At 43.0% G+C, this 14894-nt stretch overlaps 1 protein-coding gene across 5 annotated transcripts in view; it reads left to right on the plus strand.

The window, feature by feature from the left end:
• PLD1 (phospholipase D1) overlaps positions 1-11714 on the plus strand; it is a 139673-nt gene extending 127959 nt beyond the window's left edge. For all 5 annotated transcript variants that reach the window (XM_075937952.2, XM_075937953.2, XM_014572375.4 and 2 more), the window contains 3 exons: positions 110-263; positions 2141-2258; positions 4451-11714. In XM_075937952.2, the coding sequence (XP_075794067.1) occupies positions 110-263; positions 2141-2258; positions 4451-4675 (497 nt within the window). In that variant the 3' untranslated portion in view covers positions 4676-11714. The remainder of the gene's footprint in view (positions 1-109; positions 264-2140; positions 2259-4450) is intronic.
• Positions 11715-14894: the final 3180 nt, after the last annotated feature.

Raw genomic sequence — 14894 nt, forward strand, 5'->3', positions numbered from 1 at the left:
GAAGCTGTGCTGCCAGGCAGTATAGGGAGACCACTGGTGGCGGTTGTATTGCTTGTGGAAATGGTGTATATTGTTTGTGGTGTGATCGTTTCTCTGATTCCCTTGAAAGGCTCTGCTAACATCAATGACCGCAGCATGCTGGGAAAACGTGACAGTGAAATGGCTATCATTGTGCAAGACGCCAAAACCATCCCATCCGTGATGGATGGAAAGGACTACAAGGCTGGACAATTTGCTCAGTCACTCCGCCTCCGGTGTTTTAGGTATGACTCGTAGAAACTAATTATAGTGCATGGAAATCTCATGCTAAAATCTTGGGAGCCAGGAAGCTCTGACAGTAAGGTCTTTTCCCAACAGGTTGTAGTAATTCATATTTTGCACTTGTGCAGGAAGATTCAGTCCTGCAGCCTTGCAGGAATTGCATTCCTCATTGATTCTGAAAAGGGAGCATCTGGGCAGGTGTCTGTAAAGGATATGCATTGGATTAAAGATATGAGCGGATTTATCTCCTGTAAAATCAGTGGACTTCCAGCCACTTACATGTGGTCTGGAGCTTTGTCTACACTTAAAAGTGTAAAGTGCAGCTGTGGCAGTGCTTTGAACTGAAAGTGTGGCCACGGTATGAGCACTGGGAGAGAGATCTCCCAATGCTCTATGTAAACCACCTCCACAAAAGGAGTAGCTAACAGCACTGGGAGCGTGGCTCCCATTGCTGTAGTCCGGTTCACCCTGGCGCTTTACAGCGCTATAACCTTCTGCGTCCCTAGACTTAGGCTTTGTCTGCACTGGCAATTGAGCGACAAAGTTTTTGTTGTTCGTAGGTGCTTAGCCCTCCTCCCACCACAAACGGCAGAAGCTTTGCCACAGCAAATAGTAGTGTGAACAGTGCTTTGTAAGCACAAGCGCTCCCCTGCCAACAGAGTAAACACCACTCGTAGGAAGTGGAAGTTTTATGTCTGCAAAAGTGCCAACAAAGAGCGTTTACACTGCCTTACTTTTAAGGGCATGGCTATGTCAGTAAAAGCTCTGTAGCGCAGACATTTCCTTAGCATTTCCCATGCAGCGTCCTGTTCCATCTCCCATGATTGTTTGGATTACAAATCTAGTCGGTTTTTGTTAATTTTTTTCTTGATCCCTTCAGTTGAGAGAAGATGCGGAGAGCTGCCGCGACACTGTATCAGTTTTAGGTGGGGGTTTTTTTGGTACTGGGAATTTGTTCAATTGGAGAAGCCATCTGGCCAGCAGCACAGCAATTTTCTCATTGAAAGACTTCTGCTTCCCCCCGTTTTCCATCTGGACGGTTTTTAAACATAAAAGAGAAGATAAGGCATCACAAAGACTGACAGACTATTCTGTGTAGGGAAAAGTGACAGAGTTCAAGCAGGGGACTCGAACACAGGGCTCTGCCACTGGCAGCCTGACTTTGCAAGATGCTAAACCTCTCTTGTGAGATGTGTGTGCTCAGCTCCCATTGGTAGGATTGACTGGCATTCTGAACTGCTGACTTCAGTCCCATTCCATTATTGCCTTTTGAAACACCTGCTGTTAATTCAGCAGCAGCCTTCTCATGCTCTGATAAATGTTATTCCCTCCTCTTTATTATATGTTTGTGCAATGCTTAACACTGTGGGGCTGAGACCTCTAAGCACTGCTGCAGTACAGATAATAAAAATAGAACGCGGGTGCTTTATAATATTCCCAGTATTTTTTTCCATCCGTGTGCAGAATAAATTTTGTTATGTTCACCCAGGCATGTGCGGATGTGCACTACCAGTTGAAACACATGCTGCTGGCAGTGTTGCTCCAAGGCGCATGCAGACGTGAATCACTAGTAGAAATACATGCTGCTGGCTGTTGGCTCTCTGCAAAGCAGTTGGCAACACCTGAATCTCTCTCCTGGGTAGCTGTCCAAACACTCAGATTACAGGGAACACTGGTCCTTTATGAGTTCTGGCTTTTTGATGGTTTTCTATGGTCAGTTAACTGAATAATGGCACATGACTGGTTTTATTACCAGCTGGCTTTGTTTTCCTGCAGAAGAAAGAAGCTGATTACAAAGATCACAGGGGTGAAGGGGGGTGGGGGGAGGGGTTTGTGTTAACTTCCAGTGTCATCAGTTCTTTTTTCCCCCCCTTTCCAGGGTAGTGCTTGGTTGTTCAGCAGATCTCAGTACAGATCTCCAGGATCCTGTTTGTGACAAATTCTTCAAGGAGGTGTGGGTTTCAACAGCTGCCCGCAATGCCACTATTTTTGATAAGGTGAAGTATCTGGCTTGTTTACTCTTTCTACTTCCAACAGGCTCACTACTGACAGATGAGAGAAGCAACATCTTGGTTTTGTAGGAGAGAAACTAGACTGATGGAGTGGGAGGGTTCAGGATGATTTGAATATTGTGAAATTTCATGAAATTACACAAGCTATGAGCACAAAAAAGACACGTGAGATGAAGGGTTTTCTTTTAGCCAATGGCATAACTTTTTGGACCCTTATATGCAGTTGGCAGAGAAACAAGGTAGCAGCCACTCTGATTCTCCTTGCAGTTCCACACTGATTGCACAGCTTGAACCTCTCTACTCTGGCGCCCTTGAGACCTTTTGACTGGTGCCAAAGCAGAGAATTTGTCAGATCATAGGAGGTCAATATTGTCTAGCAGCTTTACCAGCACTTCTGCTGCTTACTGTGATGTTAGAAAGCTTCAGAGGGGTAGCTGAGTTAGTCTGTAACTGGAAAAACGTTAAAAACAATGAATAGATGGTGGTATGAGCTTTCGTGGGTACAACCCTCTTCTTCAGATGACTGGAGTATTGACAGTCCAGATCCAAGAATAAATAAGGGAACGTGGTGGTGGCGGAGGGAGGAAAGGGGAAGAGAAAAAAATAGTGAATTTGATTGTTCTAGTTACAAGAGGCTGATAAGATAGGATATGGAAGGTGTGTGAGCCAGCCAATATCAACAATCTACAACCTATCCTGGAAATGACCCCTCACAGACCTGGCAGGGGCAGGTGGGGGGAGGCCAGTCCTCGCCTACAGACAATCTCCTAATCTCAATCAAATTCTTTCCAGTAACCACGCAACACCTCTCCATCATAATCATCCAGGAACCCACCCGTGCAATCGGCCCCGGTGCCAACTCTGTCCACACATCTACACAAGCGATTTCATCACTGGACCCAACCGCATCAGCCACTACATCAGGGGCTCATTTAAATGCGCATCCACTAATATGATCTATATGCCACCAAATGCCAGCAATGCCACATATATTGGCCAAATGGGACAGTTTCTACCGGAAAGAATCAATGGATACAAATCAGATATCCGAAAAGGCAACACACAGAAACCTGTTGGAGAACACTTTAACCTGCCCAGGTACTCATTAATGGATCTTAAAGTCACAGTGTTGTTTCAGGCCAATTCCACAAGCCAAATACACATGGAAGGGTTGAAACTTAACTTCATTTACAAGTTTGATTCCTATCAGGGAGGAATGAATAAAGATATGGGCTGGTTCGCACACTACCTTCCACATCCTAATCACTTAACCAACCAACCAAACAAACAAACAATGGGTACTTCTAGAGGTGCAGATTGTTCTTATCAGCCTCTTGTAACTTGAACAATCCAAGTCACTATTTTCTTTCTTTTTCCTCCCCGCCTTCCCTTATTTATTCTTAGATCTGGACTTTCAGTACTCAAGTCATCTGAAGTAGTGGGTTGTACCCATGAAAGCTCATGATACCATCTACATGTTATGTTAGCCTTTAAGGTGCTCCTAGACTATTCATTGTTACGTTTTTGGGATGTTTGAAGACATTTAGGGGTAAATTAGAGTTAAATAACAGCACAGAACACCGAGAGCCAGGACTGGTGGCTCTAAACAAACTTTTTGAGACCATGGGAAACTTGGCCACAAAAATAAGTGGATATCTACTACCTAAAATCATTCCAGACCAGAGAGTGCCGGATTAGAGAGGTTCAACCTGTAGTTCCAGTTTCTGGAACTCTTGATTTATACTGGTATGTGTGAGGGAGGACTATTCTGCTGTATGCAAAACAAGGTTCACTGATAAAAGCAAACTAACAATTGCTAATTTTGGATAATCTCCTGTAGGAATCAGGAAAAATCCCAGAGATCCTAATTTGCAAGATCCACTCTTTTTGATCTGAGGAAGTGGGTCTGGCCCACGAAAGCTCATCATCTAATAAACCATCTTGTTAGTCTTTAAAGTGCTACATTGTTCTGCATTTTGCTTCACTCTTTTTGAGACTGTTGTACAGATTTTCTCATAAAGGCATGTGTACAACTTATTAAGTTCACTAGGCTTCCGAAGCCAATCCACTTAACTATATATGAAGCTGTTTACGGTACACTCTGTTGCCACTAGGATGAATGCAGTGATATTTTCCTGCATGTGTTTATGTGCCACCTCCTCTTTCATTTTAATCAGGTTTTCCGATGCCTTCCCAATGACGAGGTGAATAATTTAGCCCAGCTGCGTGATTTCATCACCAAGTCAAAATTGGTAACCACAGATGCTGCAAAAGCAGCAGAAGAATTAAAGAAGATTCATGGATTTCTAGTGCAATTCCCCTTTCGTTTCCTGCACGAAGAAAACTTGCTTCCTTCTGTTGGAACAAAAGAATCCATGGTGCCCATGGAAGTTTGGACTTAGGGCAATTCAGACTGTGTTAGAGTTTAAAGCCTGGTTCCTTGGAGACAAGTTCACACACCCAGTGATTTCAGGAACCTTTTTATTGCCAAGGGAGCCACAGAAATGGTCTCCATCAAACTGATGTGCCTTCCTTAAGGATTTTTGGTGGAACAGTTTCAGACAAAATGACACTGTTATGGAGAAGGAAAGAAAAGTTGGCACTTGATCATTGACAAGGTCTATTAATTGAAAAGGAAAATGCTTCTTTACAGACAAATTCTAAGCACCTTAAAGATACAGGCCACTCCTATGAAGGAAGACAAATCTTATATATGTATTGACTCTGCCAGCATGATCATACATGTACAGTAACTATGATACTCAGGAGTTATAGGCTGTTTGTGCTTTCTAAATCTTAGTGCGCTTGCAGTTTATTGCCTAGCTGAAGTTACCCACTTCATCATCTCTGTTTTATATTGCCTTAACTATTCCCTCACTGTGTACACCTTCAGAATGGTTGGGAAATGTTGCCTGAGGTTAATTTAGATGCTCCTATGACCATTGCCTTTTCAACTTAGATGTTACAGTGCTTATACAGCAAAAGAATAACACTTATGTCAGAATCAGGCTTTGCCTGCAACGCAGCTTTTCGCAACATGGCTGTGTAGCTTAAGGTTGGGCAGTGTAAACTTTGCTTGTCGGCACTTTTACAGAGTTTGAGTTGTGGACAGGAGAGTGCTCCTGCTGTCAACGAGCCATTTATGCTTCCACTTGCCTCAGCAAAAAAAAAAAAAAAAAAAATGTTGGGGTAGGAGAATATAAGCACCTGTGAACCACAAAAGTTTTGTTGCTCATTTGGCAGTGTAGAGAAAGCTTCCGTGCTGCCGTCTAGGTCTCTTCTCCTGAACCCAGGGGAAAACGTTGTTTTACTACAGTTATGGCAATCAACATTCCTCATGCACAATAGGGCATGGTGCAGATCTCAGTGATAGGCAGTCCTTAATGGAGTTTGAAGTGAAGGGCATCTCTTGAATTCTGTTTATTCAGGGTTTGCAGAACCTTTTTGAGGTCAGTAGCCGTTTTCCTTGTTATCTAAACTATAATTCCCCCACTCTGCAAGGGAGAATCAACTTTTTAAACTTCCATTCTTTTAGCTAAAGGAAAGCCTGTTGCTATGTGTTAGGGAGAAGAGAACCCCAAAAGTTAGGCTGGCAAAACTGGGTCCTCTGTTTTGGATCACAGATTTGTGTGTACATACTGCTTTAAACCCTCAGAGCGTTCTCCTGCTTTCTTTCCCACCATTTCACCTAGAAAGGAACAAGAACCCAGTAACAGCAGAGTAAGAGTTGAAATTTCAAGCTGGCAGTGTTCAAGGTTGACCAAAGTCGGTCATACTGAGTCCGCTCGCCCTCCACGGGCTAGTGGAGAGATAGCACTGATCTCGCCTCTGTGTGTCTGTGCCTCAGCTCCAGCAATAGAAAGAAATGGTTTTGAACAGTCTCTTCAATGCTCCATGTCATCCCAAGGACAGATAAATTCACTGGTAAATCTTTCTACTTTCTATTTTCTAATACAAGCTGCACAATTAATAAGAAACTCCTAACACTGGGTTCCTATCTGGATACAGTGAGAAGCTAAAAGTCCCATCTCTGAATGCAGAATATTAACTGATTTAGTGGGAGTGCCAGTCACCAAACAAGGTCCAAATGTGGTCCTTAATCTCTAGTCCAGTAAAAACCCTTATCCCTAAGGCTTATGCACTTCTGTTGCTACATTTCACTTTGCTAAACAATTCAAGTACGTAAATTTGTCCTTCAAAAAGAAAGGCGTTGGCATTAAAAAAATTATGACACCATTTTGAAGGATATGCCCAAAACACAGTTGGCACATATCTTACATTTAAGCTGATTGCTCTGTATATTTTAAGAAATGTAATTGGGCATTGAGTCATTTTGCAACACTACATCACGTTAATAAGTAACAAACACTAACATTCCTCAAGGGCAGCCCAAGTCCTGGCTAATTGCTATGTTTTGTGTTACTTTGTGCTCATATTTTATAGATGCAATGAATTAGTGTTATGGACAGGACTCAACCATTCCTTGTGCCTGGTGAACCAGTAATCTGTCAATAGTGCATGCACAGCTTTTGTGAAGTAAACTGTGGTATGTGTCTACAGATGGGTACTGTGATTTTGTATAGTGCACTGCAGATAATTAGGTTCCTTCAAGATTTGTTGAGCATTGTTATTTAAAATCATGTTTAAAAATGAGATTCAGGGCTTACCTGCCAGCTTCTGGACTAGAACAATATGCTATCAGGTGACCACTGCAAAACCAGGAAATGAAAACATAAATACTTTCGCTGGTAACACTAGCTCAAGACTTTCACATTTCATGCTAAAAACTGTTGGCCATTTTTAGTTTGAACAAAACTGCTAATATAAAATCATTATAGCCTGATACATGTTACCCTTAAACTACACATATAGTTGAAAGAGGCCAAAACCAGAACAGCATATTCAGTCACACCAGACCTACAACCAAACCTAAAGAAAGCAAGTGATGCTATCATATCCTGTCTGTATGCTCATACGGCTGCTATCACTACTGTATCTGAGCATCTTATGATCCTTTTTCCATCCTTGCAGCACCTTGAAGTGGTATTGAAACACTGTGGCTTCATAAATAATGTGTCTCAGGTTTTACCCCAGGTTGTCTTTCCAAAACAGAAATGCAGTTGACATGCGAAATCCAAAACATAGACTCTCAGAATCATAGAATACTCCAACTAGAATGGACCTTGAGGCTACGTCTACACTGGCATGATTTTCCGGAAATGCTTTTAACGGAAAAATTTTCAGTTAAAAGCATTTTCGGAAAAGAGCGTCTAGATTGGCACGGACGTTTTTCCGCAAAAGCACTTTTTGCGGAAAAGCGTCCATGGCCAATCTAGATGCGCTTTTCCGCAAAAAAGCCCTGATTGCCATTTTCGCGATCGGGGCTTTTTTGCAGAAACCAGTACTGTGCTGTCTACACTGGCCCTTTTGCGCAAAAGTCTTTTTGGAAAAAGACTTTTGCCCGAACGGGAGCAGCATAATATTTCCGGAAAAGCACTGACAATCTTACATGAGATCGTCAGTGCTTTTCCAGAAATTCAAGCAGCCAGTGTAGACAGCTGGCAAGTTTTTCCGGAACAGCGGCTGATTTTCCGGAAAAACTTGCTAGTCTAGACACAGCCTGAGAGATCACCAAGTCCAGTCCCCTGCCCTCACTGCAGGACCAAGCACCGTTTACTTCATCCCTGATAGATTTCTGTCTAACCTGCTCTTAAATATCTCCAGTGATGGAGATTCCACATGAGGCGTTCACCCAAGTCAGATGAGGTTAGGGGTCTGATGTCAATCCATATAGCCAAGGAATTTTGAGTTAGTATTAAAACACCATTCTTAATCCATTCCTTTTGTATTCTAGATTGGCTTTGCAGCATTTGTGGCATATAAAATACCTCATTACCTGAAGATCTTGCCACTGCTTGAAAACAGAAGGTGAACTCACCCTTGTGCAAAGAGTTAGCACAGGGTCTATGCAGCACTTTAAATGAGGCTTAAATAAAATGCAAGCAAGGAACAGTCATTGTTCTGGCTCTCTGCCCAGGAGTGAATTCTGCTCAGTGTGAATGGACAGGTTAGGGAATTCTTCCTTTTGACTTTCCCTGATTTTGTTGGTTGCCAGGCTACTGACGTTAACTGAACATCTGTTGTTCTAATGGAGCCAGGATTCTGGAATACTTTTACACTTTTAGGCATCAGCTCTGCAAGAGGCTCGGTATGGATGGACACCTATGTCCATGAATGTCTATGTCACTGACCTCAGAGAAGCTTCACATAAGGATTTCCACTCCATGCAGCTGACAAAGTGGTTTTTATCCACAAAAGTTTATGTCCAAATAAATCTGTTAGTCTTTAAGGTGCCTCAGGGTCCTTGTTGTTTTTGAAGGATAAGGTACACTACAGGTTTAGAAGTATTCACAAGAGAAAGTATTTTGCTGGGTGGCACTTACAGTGTAGTATGTGCCCTCTTATCATTCTTCATACATATTCAGAGTCTACACAGAAGTCAGTGTCTGTGGTGAATGTCTGTTAATTAGACTTTTCTTTCACATGCTATGAAGCCACAGCAAGGGTGATGTTTAACACCTCGTCTCTGCACATAAACAGTCATCACTCTTTAGTTCTCAATGCTTTGGGGGTTTTATTTTTTCTGTTGGATACTCAAAGCTAATCCTGGTGTAATCATTTGCAAATGGACAGTGCTGCAATCAGTGATGCTGTTTATAATGATAATAGTTCCTGAATTATGTGAACTGGTTTTGTGGTTTTCATTTTATTTTTTAATTGTAAGAAGAGTGGAAATATTTCATCCAGCCTCAGATTTTATATTTAATGATTCAACCTGGATGCAAGATTGTAAACTGGTGTCCGTATGAGAATTCAGTGTCACTTCTGACCATGTCTGTATATATTTTTGAATAACAGGATATTTTAATGTATGTTTTGTTGGGTATATGCAAGACCGGACTTTTAGCATAGAAAATTATTCATGTTAAAAATAACTATGAAAAATAAGATTTCATAAGCTAAGCACTTGAATATTAAAATAATTTGTACTAAAAGCCACCTCTTGCTATACAGGTGATCCTGGGCCTTTGGCTCAGCTTCTGTGCCTGTACTTCGCAAACTTGCTGAAGTTGAGAGGGGAGCACTGTAAGGTGTGTCCACACTGCAATTCAGAGTAAAAGCACTCAGATTGGGTCAGACAGATTCGTACTAGTGGGGCTCAAGCTAAGCACACTAAAAATAGCTGTGTGGGCATTGCAGCTCTGGATGCAGATGAAAATCTCAAGTTGACCTGACCCCTAGGCTTGACAGCCCACACCCCAGTGTTCATGCTGCTATTTTTAGCAGCCTCGCTGGAACCCGGCTAGGATGAGTCTGTGTACCCAGGTTGGGAGGCTTGTTCTTAGCTGCAGCATTAATAACATGCCCCTAAGAGCTGATCCTGTTTTCAAGTAACAAGGCTTGCTGTTGGCTGACAGGTCATGTGGGAAGGAAGTGCCTTTGGTCACTCGGTGTCCTCTCTGGCTTTTAGAGAGTCCATCAACAGTTTTTTGGGGAAGTCTACAAAAAAAATGCCCATATAATAATGTTGATTAGAGGTGTGATTTTTTTTAAATGGTTTTTTTTTTTTTTTTTTAATATTAGCAGAAGCCTTAGTGTAGATGCTGGTAAACTGTAGTAGCAATGCCTACAGAAGAAGGGTTAGTCAATATAGCTATATTTACATAACTCTCTCAGCAAACCTTTTCTAGTATAGACTAAGCCTCAGAAACATCGTGGCCAGGGCAGCAAGATGAAATGTAAGAGCAAGTAGAAATGGGAGGGAGTCAAAAACTATAACAGGAATTTGGGTAAACTCCTAGGATGTATCCCAGAAGGGCTGCTGGAGAATAGCCCCAGTAAAGATGGTAAGAGTTCTGGTGAGGTTTGGCACAAGAAGAAGGATGAATATGATATCTGTTTCCTTTGTCATATTATTTCAAGTTTTAAAGCAGGGGTAAGGAATCTTTTCTGGATTGCGGGCCGCTGACCCACAGAAAGATCAGTCAAGGGCCGCACACAAGTGAAAAGTAAAAACCAAAAACAAAACAACCAAACCTTCACTGACGAGGGCCCCGACTGGGAAGGAGAAAGACACACCCACAATTCCCAGGCTAGTAGATTTTGTGTGCTCCAACCCCATACAGGGACAGTGGAAGGGCTGGAGGACCAGCGTGGACTCCCTAATACTGGGGTGAGGGCTGAGCCTTGGGAGCCAGATCCAGGCAAGCTGGAGGTTCCCCACTCCCATTTTAAATCCTAATCACACAGCCCTTATTCTGTCTTATTGCCTTCAGTGGGAGTTTTGCTTAAGTGCATCACCTGCTGTCTATGATATTTCTCTACTCTTGTGATTATCTGACCTCTACCTACAATCATACCTTGGTTTGGTTTGATAGAGTAAAATGGAGAAGGGGTTTTTTAATGTGCTTGTACAGTTATTACGCAGCATGTGTGTTTTATTTAAAAATCAAGTAGAGGTAGTTCTGGGACAAATGATGAAACATTCTGTATGACCCTTTCCAGGGTAAAGTTTATATAGCTGCTTTGTTTTGTTACCACTCAGGGTCAGCTCCTCTGCTGGTGTAAATTAACAAAGCTCTATTGACCCTTAATGAAATTCTACCATTTCAACCCCAGCAGAGAACATGGCCCTGAAGCAAGAATCTGCACAGTGCCCTCTTAGGTGTGCTCATGCAAAAGGAAGAGGCGGGCATCTGCCGAACAAGCCACAGGACTCTTCTGACATCATGCATTGTAACACCCTGATCCTGCCAGTTGATCCAGTAGAGTGGCCCTCTCACCCAAGCTGAGCCCCACCAAAATCAGGACCCTTGCAGAATCAGGCCTTTAGTAGGGAGTGTAACTTTACTGCAGTAAATGAATGCATGTAATGTAAATGAGATCAGAATTAGGCTTGTAGATCTAAAACTGAATCCAATGGTACTTTTGTTGTCTGCTTTCCTTTTTTTTTTCTTTTCAAGCACTTGTGACCTGTCCATTTTTAATCTACTATTGCTGTTTCATAAAATAACATAGATGTGAGTAATTCTTATTTATCTGGTACTATCCTGGCATGCAGAAAATGAAGTCGTTTTTAAATTCATGGGTCAAGAAACATACCAGTTTCCTCTAACTAAACAAATGGAAAAAAACTAGAGCTTCCAACATTTTTTTACTTCAGATGTACAAGGGTTGATATGCTTCCAAATCGCTGTACTTCTCTGCTTTAGATGGGTAAAATTGTGAACACAGTAAATGTTCCTTCTGTGAAGGGTTTTGAATTGACAGTTTGTGTCCCTGTTTCTGCTAATGATTGCTCCCTTCCCTATCTATGGCTGTATTTGGTAAATAGATGTGTTAATTAACTGAAATATAACTAAATATAATGGTTCAGAAACATTTAGGTGGCGACTCTTCATTTTAAATTGCTTTTGGAATTATGATAATTTTGCAAGCTGTGGCCAAACTGTGCTCTTGTATTGAAGGAAGAAAAACATCATCTGCAAACAGTGGAATTCCATAGCTATAAAGCCAGAGTAAGACAGAGCAGATTCAGAGTGAAAAAACAAATCTTTAAAAATGCAGCCTACAATAAAATTACCATTGGGACAAGGGGATGGATTAGAGACAAGTTAGTAACCAAAACCAATATATATTTAAAGGAACAGAACTATAAGACTCCAGACTCCATGGTCTGTGGGATTCCAGGCAGACATCCTTGTTGAAACCAGGGATCCAGTCAGAGCTGTCACTATGATGAACTGCAGGAAGTCCCACCCTAAGAGGCATGAATGACAGCCCTTTGCAATTTCCTCATTGGCTGGAACTCCTTATATAAACTGGTAAACCATTTCCGGGATCTTCAGTGTGTGCTTCTGTCCTAGAAGTGCTCTCACTTCTCCTTGCTGCTCACTTGGATCCTTGCTCTTATACTGGATTCCTGACTGGGGCTCAGCTCCTGACCCTGAACTTGATTTACTGACTTTGTCTTAAGATCAGTACTGGATCCCCAGTAATGTTCCCTAGCCCAGCCTCACCCTGATGCTTACTTAATGCTCTCAGTTTGGTAATGGACTCTGACTTTACAGTTTTATCTGGCTTGTCCTCAAATTGGTCTCTGACCTTTGCGCCTGATGCTGAACAGCTCACTTTGTGCCAACAAACTGCTCGTGACTCAGCCCTGACAACTGCACTCAAATCCGGCCCCAAATTTAGATTTTATGAATGCTTCCCGCTGGCCCGTTCCTCTTCCTGATCTCCCCCGGCCAGTGCCGCTGCACCCCCTCCCCTTTTTTCCTTCAACACAATTTTTTCCTGGTGGTTTTTTTTGGGGGGAGGAGGGTGGTATTTTTGTTTCAGCCATCTGGCAACCCTAGTGGCCAACCTGAAAAGGTTCAGAAACACTAGTTTAAGGAAGCTGTGGCAGAGTAACTCTGTCATGCCAGCCCCAAAATCATGGGGATAGATTGGGGCTGGCTGAAAAGCCTTATGTCTGTCTAGCGATTGGCAGCATCTATCAATCTGATGATCCAGGAGCTGGGAAGGGGGCTGTCAGAGAGGAAGATGGAAGCTGTTTTATGGGTTACTGACCCAGTCTGTGGTAGGTGAGAAACCTGTAAAGACTGTGTATTATTGGTGGTGAGAAAACATTTAAAGGATAAAGGGCACTGGTGTTGCCTAGAGCTGAAGTCTTCCTGTACTACTTTGAAGGACAACTGAGCCTGGAGGAAGGGAGAGGGGGACAGCAATGCATCCTGTTACAGTATCCAATAAAAGTATTTTTGTAAATTGTTGAATGGTGGTTGTATCCCAGATGTTTAAGCCTGAGAACCTGAAGGTGAAACGTACTATGGGAGGGTCACGATAGCTTAGTGAATAGGGCATTGTCTTGTGACTGTGAAGTGCTGGGCTGTAGTCCTAACTGAACAATGTGTCTGTTGATTGATCAGGGCCAGCTCATTTTGCCTCTCTGTCCTTCAGTTTCCCATCTGTAAAATGGGATAATGGTAGTGATCTCCTCTGTAAAGCACTTTGCATGTTACTGATGGAAAGCACTGCCTAAGAGACAGCTATTATTATATACAAAAGGGAGGCTGACCACTGAGGTTTCTTTACCCAAGCTGAGAGAAACAGCAACAAGGAAAACAGCCCAGATAAGGAAAATTTTACTTTTGTGTTTTAATAATCCAGTGGTACATCTGCAAGGAAATTTGTTTCTAAAATGACTTTGTCAGTCCCTTTTAAAGCTGAGTTGAGAGAGAGAAAGAAGCAGGCTATTCTAAAGCAGCCATGCTCAAACCCTTTTGCAAAAGCAGAAGCATGTTAATTTCTCTATTTCTGATGCTTTACCTGCCCTTCCAGTGCCCCAAGGCTATCTCCAACTTCAAAACTTTCCAATGCAATCTGTTCCCTAGATAAGCACAATAAACCAAGATAAGGCAGCAAGGAGTTTCAATGAGGCAGAGATGCAGCTGGGACTACAGTAAGCAGCTCTTGATTGACACCTTAAGTCTTTTCTGCTCTGACTTCTAAATCTCACAGCTAATTATATGCTTCCTGCATCAGACTTCTATGATCTTGGAAGTGAAGATAACTAACAGAAGAGCAACAGGAACATTCTGAGGCGTGTCAGTCACTTCTCTGTCATGAAAGCATGGGCCGGAGAAATTGCAATGATTCTTGTGATAATGGAAAAACTCAAAAAACAACGAATAGTCTTGCAGCAGTACCCCAGAGTCTAACCAAAAATGTAGATGCTATTGTGAGTTAGTGGGTTGTGTTCACAAAAGCTCATGATGCCACCTACATTTTTTATTAGTCTCTAAGTTGCTGCAAGACTATTTGTGGTTTAATTTTTTTCCAGTTGCAGACTAACATGGATACCACTCTGAAAATATTGTGATAATGTACTGTGGACATGCTTACAAAGGCAGCGTTTGTCTACATACAGCCCTGGTTATTTCCTAGTCTGAGTGTAGGCACAAGGTGTGCTATCTCAATGTGCGGTTTTGTTGGTGTAGAACAGGGGTCTCCAAACTACGGCCCGCGAGGCCCTCTCATCCGGCCCGTGGAGACCTTTTTGGCTTGTTGGTGGCCGTTGCGCTTTATTGCTTGTGAACATCCGGGCTCTGCGCGTCCCTCACAGCGAGAGGGGTTGGGACTTGGCGTGGACAATTGCTCCCTATTGGCCAGTGCGTTCTTATCCTATTGGCTAGCTCTCTCATGAGGTCACTAGTGGGCTGGGCTCTCGATTGGTTGAGCGCACGAGCCTAAATCTGCGTTCGATTGGCTCGTGGCCCAGCTTGACCTTGGATTGGTACAGGGCTATGACGTAGTCTCCTTTATGCCACCCAATCAGCGAAGGGGCTAGTAGCTGGTTTATGGGGCTCTTGGCGTGAGAGGGGGCTGAAGTGGGTACTTCGCGCGCGGGGGGGGGATACCTGAGGAGCTGGTGCCCATTGCAGGAGGCGGTCTGGTTGCTGTGGCACAGCCTCTGGGTGACGCTGTGCCGTGCCTAGCGCGCTGCCCTGGTCCCTGCAGTGCGCCCTGAAGAAACATCCCTCTCCCTTCCACGTCTGG

This window comes from Pelodiscus sinensis, chromosome 10, assembly GCF_052426305.1.
Source record: "Pelodiscus sinensis isolate ZL-2025 chromosome 10, ASM5242630v1, whole genome shotgun sequence".
In the NCBI taxonomy this organism is placed as follows: Eukaryota; Metazoa; Chordata; order Testudines; family Trionychidae; genus Pelodiscus; species Pelodiscus sinensis.